Raw genomic sequence first — 5,825 nt, 5'->3', positions numbered from 1 at the left:
CATTTCCCTGTTTTGAATCACTGAATCGAATATTGTCTGATTGAAGCGCCAAATGCCACCCTACGCGAGCGTAAACCCATCGACTATGTGTTTGCTGCCCAAGGCTTTGCTGTGGACGATGACAATGATGAGGATTATGACCCGGAGCGCGATCCTGACGACGGACGGAACGATAATCTCAAAGCGATTCCCAGTACTATTTGGATCCCCGACCAAGGACGCCACACAGTCGTCAGCGCCAACACCGACACCGACAGGCTCAAAGACAATACTGACAATGCCAAGGAAGCCAACGAGGGAGAGATTGCCGACGTCAAAAGCAAGTGTGATGGTGAACAACAAGAGACAAGTACGCTAATTCAGCTATTCGAATATATTGCTTGTTACGTTGCCTGAAAATACGAATTGTTACTGTTCTAAACTACAAGGTTTTGAAGCTTCCATTCTACGCTTTGTGCCAACTGCGCAAGACGAGGCTGAGAAAGCTGCGCGAGACGAGGCTGAGAAAGCTGAGCGAGACGAGGCTGCGAGCAGTCATACAGCTAGCTGTTGAAGACGACATGAAGCCGGTATCTAGACAGGGACACCTTAAGACAATCAATGCTGCCACGGAAATCACTGTCGCAAACGGCACAGCGGATGCCAATACTGCGAGTCGTGACGCGGGCGGGACCGTACAACCGAAAGGCAACCTCACTGAAACCAACCAGGAAATCACTTCGCGTACGTTTACATTCGTGCTGCTTGTTATGTTGCTGCGTATGCTGTTGGTTACGTTGCCGCGAATGTTGTTGACTTTGTTGCTCACTATGTTTCCTATGTGTTGCTGTATATGTTGCTACAAATATTTTTGCTTTATTATTTTAAAGCTCGAGATCTGAAAGAAAGCACACACAAAAAACGGGTCCGCTCCCAGATCGACGAGCCAGAAATGAGTATAGACCCGACAGCTAGTAAGACTAGCAAAAGTACAGATCCCGTTTCCAAGCCGATTTCGCAAGTCCACACAGCTCGCAAGCCTACACGTCGAGCGAAAACTTGGCAACTTCGGGAAACCATGGAGAAGTCCCACACATCAGTGACTAAGTATGTGCCGGAGCTTCCAAAGAAAGCATTCTAAGACTGGAGTGAGTTCAATGACATACTTGCGGATTACGCTGCGAAGTATTACTTGTGCTACCGGGTTAGAAGCTCGGAAACCCGGGCCAAGTACAACAGGTACACGAACGCATTGTTTGATTATATTTGTGTTTTCTAACATTATATCTGGATGTATGCTTTATTGTAGCCGACATGGAATTAAACAGCTTCCATTAATGATGACGCACAGTTTTAAGCGGATGTGGTGCACCCACGGATCGTCACAAGAACCACGCGGCGAACGCTACCAGGAGCTGTATAGTCCATACCGTCCAATGTGTCGACAATACAAACCCCTGTGTGGGATGGCTGAAAGATGATGCACTTGGCAACCGTCTGTAGCAAGCCAAGCTTTGTTTTAGAAAAGCCCGTTATAGAGAAGAGAGCATTTACCTTGTTTTCAGCACGATCTATTTAAACGTGGGCAACGGCGTACGGCCCATCCTCACATAAGCGGTCAATTATTTTAGATAACGTTTTTGAAAGTGTAGTCCCTTGTTTCTTCTCTCGTTTAAAAGAGCCAAAAGGCTGTGTACATCGGGCTTGCTTGGCTCTGCATCTGCCGGTTTTGAAATGAACACCAGGATTTTCTTACGCAAAACGCCAAACTTGCGAAGCTTGTTGACTTCATCAATCTGCTCTCTGTCCAGCTTCATGCTGTTTCTGGATACCTGCGAGAAATTGTGCGTCCCAATCCGATGGTTGTACCTAATTTCATGATGCGAGACCACTAAAAAGTAACGGTTCTCGCCACTTCGTAACGTCACATTCAGCTAGGAAAATATCAGTAATATGCCACGAAAAACCGTGATAGAAGCAAGAAACAATCTTGGCAGTGCACCCTATCGGCTCATCGGTTGCGGCGTAGTCGTTGTTGTGCCATAGACTCTTGGTGGTTCCGGTGTGTACACAGGTAGCAGACAAAGAAGTGGGTGATAACACTCGTCCAATAACAGCTCCGAGTCTAAGGATTCGATGCCGAGTTTGGCGTAGCTTTTTTCTTTTACAAAGTGTCATCGACGAACGCTTATGGAGGGTCTAGCAGCATTATTTTCAATACGAACAAGAACTATGTGTGTTTAGCCAGAGTCTATATAACAAAGTATCGTCATCGCGTACATACATAGTGAGTTTTCTGTAAGTAGGCTTAAAATGGGCTTCGAATTGGTCTTACGTGTCGAAGGTCATGTCCAGAAGGCTTGGCGTACTGACTAAGTGGAGCTGGATCGGGACACATCTGGTTCATTGTATGGCTGAACATCCGTACCAGCTTGGCTGTCGTTCTCCTGGCTCTCCTCACTGAGATGACAAGCAGAGGCGTCTGACTCCGACGTCCGGCGCTTCTGCCGAGAAAAGCGATTGTATTCTTTAAGACTTCGGGAACTGATATTATATTCTTCTTAAAAGGTATTCCATGAGCTGCAAAAACTACCGAAGAGTTCATCTGTACAGTCAATATCATACTTAAGTACATATATACAGCCAAACCCGTACTAAATAATCACTGAGAAATGTGATATCCTGTTATATATTATCTGAAGCGGATCCACCGACTCGGTAGTCATTAAAATGTATTAGCCATAAATATGTACCTGTTGAATCTTAACCTTGAAACGTTTTTTAATCAAATCTGATATTAAGATTTGTCACTCAAGTCTGCTGAAATAACTTGTGATAGGTATCTGCTTCAACGCGTCCTTCTTCTCAGCTCTAAGCTCTTTCTAATTCGAATCTGCAGTGTACGAAGATCTTTCACAAGCTTCTGCTCGATATCGGGGTGGTCACTCAGCAGGAATAACACACTTTGAGCAGCGGCAACGTTCTGTTTGGCGGTTAATCAAAACTGTACACTGTCGTCTTGCTCTTCCCTATCGAGGTCAGTGCTCATAAATAACTCATCGGTTGCATCACAGAGCAGCTCGTCTCGGGCTAGTGACTCGATCTCCGTGTCATCCTCCGCAGCGTTGCACAAAAATTTATTAATACTCATCGGATTGCGAAGTCGTAATAGCACCATGCAATCACACTGCTCGCCCAATATCATCTCATCCTCTGCTTTGCGAGATTGGCGCGAAGATGACTGGTCTACAATAATACCGGTGTGTCAAAGCAATTCAAGACGGTATCTCTATCAATACCATTTCAGCACGATTTAGCCTATGTCATAGCCTGCAGTCGATCCACTGCAAAATGGCTCGATCTGTACCCACTTCCTCCTAATCGAGAGCGTATAAGAGCTGGCAGTAGCGGTAGCGACGCTTTAAGCTGCCAATTATTCCGGCATCAAGAGGCTGTAGCCTCGATGTTGTGTTCAGCGGAAGGAAGTGCACCTTAACGCAATGAAGTGTTATGTCAACAGTCGAGTGCGATGGTGCGTTGTCCAGTCGAAGCAGTACCTTGCGGTTTTACCTGTCCTTGTCACAGTCAAATTGGTGTAGCCATTCCCTGAATAAGACTTCAGTCATCCAGACGTTCTTATCATTGCGGTACGAAAAACCCAACTCTTCTCCTTTTCTTCTTCGTAAACCACATTGGCTTGAACTCGTGGCCAATGAAGAAATGTTCTCGCAAATCCGAACCGTCGGCATTTTATGCCAGAGCTAGTGTAATTCGTGTCTTGTTTTTCTTGGCCCCTGCGATCTGCATACTAGCGACGGGTCTGTCCGGACAGAGTTTATAAAAAAAACCTGTCCCGTCAAAGTTATACACATCGGCGTGTGCACCATTTTTAACTTCAGCGCGAATACTTTCCAATAGAGCTGGTAGGCCATCGATTTAAATGGACCCGCTTCCAACTTGTGCTTTAAAGTTTCGGAATCCATGCCGATTATGGAATACGTGCTGCCAGTTATTTGAAAAAGGCTATTCTATCATCTCCACTGACTCCCATGTTGTCCAGTAATCGTGCTCCTTTTGCTTTTACGAGGTTGCCGTCCAACATGACGCCTCGGGCCTGACACTACAGCACCCAGTTATCTAGAGCTCGGTCTAGCCGGGAACAGGACCGTCGAAGCTCGCCAAGACTGTAACTCGGTATCCGAAGATGTGTACAAAGCGTCCATGCTTGTAAAGAAACCGGTTCGGCCAACAATTTCCGGTATTTTGACTGTTTCAGAGCGCTTTCTGAATGCCTCCTTTCTGCTCGAATGTGAGATTACAGACGTCCATAGTCTTGCGCGGAATTGCGGATTGGGGAATGGAAGCTCTTAAGGTCAAGACACATGGAAGAAAGCGGTGGTAGGGAGCTGCTGTATAACTTGATAATACTATTATAAACAATACCGCGTCTGTTCACGGGGCTTATCATTTAGTACGGGTTTAACTGTAGATGTTCATTACCATCACTGTGCTCTCTGACGGTAATTTGTATTGGCCATTCACAAATTCATGACTATACAAGAATATAAAAAACGCAGGCTATTATGTGCCAAAAATTAAAACAACAATCGGATCCCCCCCCCTAGCTCTAAAATAAACTTAAGAGATTAATCTCGTTTCTATGAAACGTTTGGATTGGTAATGTTATACAGTACTATTTTGGTGGCTAGATTTCGTCGAGCTGTAACTATGCAGATAGATCCCAGCTCTGGAACAGCGACATTCTAGATAAAATCCGAATAAATAACGGATAGATTAATAGTGGATGTTCCAATTCCAGTGAATTACCGAAGAATCGCGTTGTCCGCTGGAATTCGCAGCTCGTCCTTTTTCTGACAATTGTTGCTACAGAGTCTTGTGGTAGTCCAGAAACTAATATATATAGTTCTATAGTAAATAGACTGGTTGAAGTGAGCAATACTTATACTTATATACGCATGTTTTTTTAAAATGCGCAATTGGGACTTTTTTATTTTAAGAATAACATTAATACCGGTTGCGCAAGTGTTCTGAGCCTTTTCACGCGGGCAACGATACCGCCGACGCACTTAAACAATCTGACGCGTACATCATTTGGAACTTCGAGAGCTGTGTTAGGGCGGTCTATTAATCTCAAATATTTGGTCTTCTAATTATTTGGAGCTTCAATCATTCCGATTCCGCTTATTTTTATAGCGAAGCAAAACAACTTTGTCCCTCTTTAGAGCGATAGTTTAAACGGCTCCGGACAGTGTGTTTTTGTCGTCTAGTTGCAAGTTCATGTACAGTACTTGGAGCTTCCAATGGAAGTAGTTTTTTCGCAGCTTTTATAGCCGGCTATAAAAATGCAACACGTGACAAACTGCACTCTTTCTTAAAGATAAAATGCTTGCACTAGTGCTACAAGCTCGCGAAGGTCCACGAAGCTTTGGTTCACGTGAATCGCTCACTTCCAAATTCGCTGTCGATCCCTCAATTCTCGCTATGGGGCCCAAGTACACACGCTTAACGTTTACTTACTGGGCCTTGGTTTTGGCAGCTGCTCTACTGAACTACGTTTGTGTGGCATCGCAAGTTACGGAATCCTCTTTTCCTACGACTGCACCCCTCGATCTTGACGTAACTTTGACTGGCATGCGAGTTACTCGCCGCTTGAGAAGCACTACGGTTAATGGTAGCGAAGACTACGAAGACAGAGCATTTCCAGGTGCTACGAAGCTAAAAGATCTTACTCAAGCGGGAACGAAGATACTGCAACAGATTGCTGGAGGCGCACAAACCAAGTTAACGAGTTACAAGCTAAAAAACTGGATGGATGACGGAAAGAT

The 5,825-nt window shown here is 44.9% G+C and overlaps 1 protein-coding gene across 1 annotated transcript; it reads left to right on the top strand.

Annotated features, from left to right (window-relative positions):
- Nucleotides 1-5,382: 5,382 nt before the first annotated feature.
- On the top strand, nt 5,383-5,823 carry PITG_21152 (secreted RxLR effector peptide protein, putative; the record flags this gene model as incomplete). Its single annotated transcript, XM_002895238.1, has 1 exon — nt 5,383-5,823. A coding segment is annotated over one exon (441 nt), but the record flags the coding sequence as incomplete, so codon positions are not given.
- Nucleotides 5,824-5,825: the final 2 nt, after the last annotated feature.

Source organism: Phytophthora infestans, genomic scaffold (assembly GCF_000142945.1).
Source record: "Phytophthora infestans T30-4 supercont1.219 genomic scaffold, whole genome shotgun sequence".
Taxonomy (NCBI): domain Eukaryota; phylum Oomycota; class Peronosporomycetes; order Peronosporales; family Peronosporaceae; genus Phytophthora; species Phytophthora infestans.
This window is presented reverse-complemented; position numbering and strand designations above follow the sequence as displayed.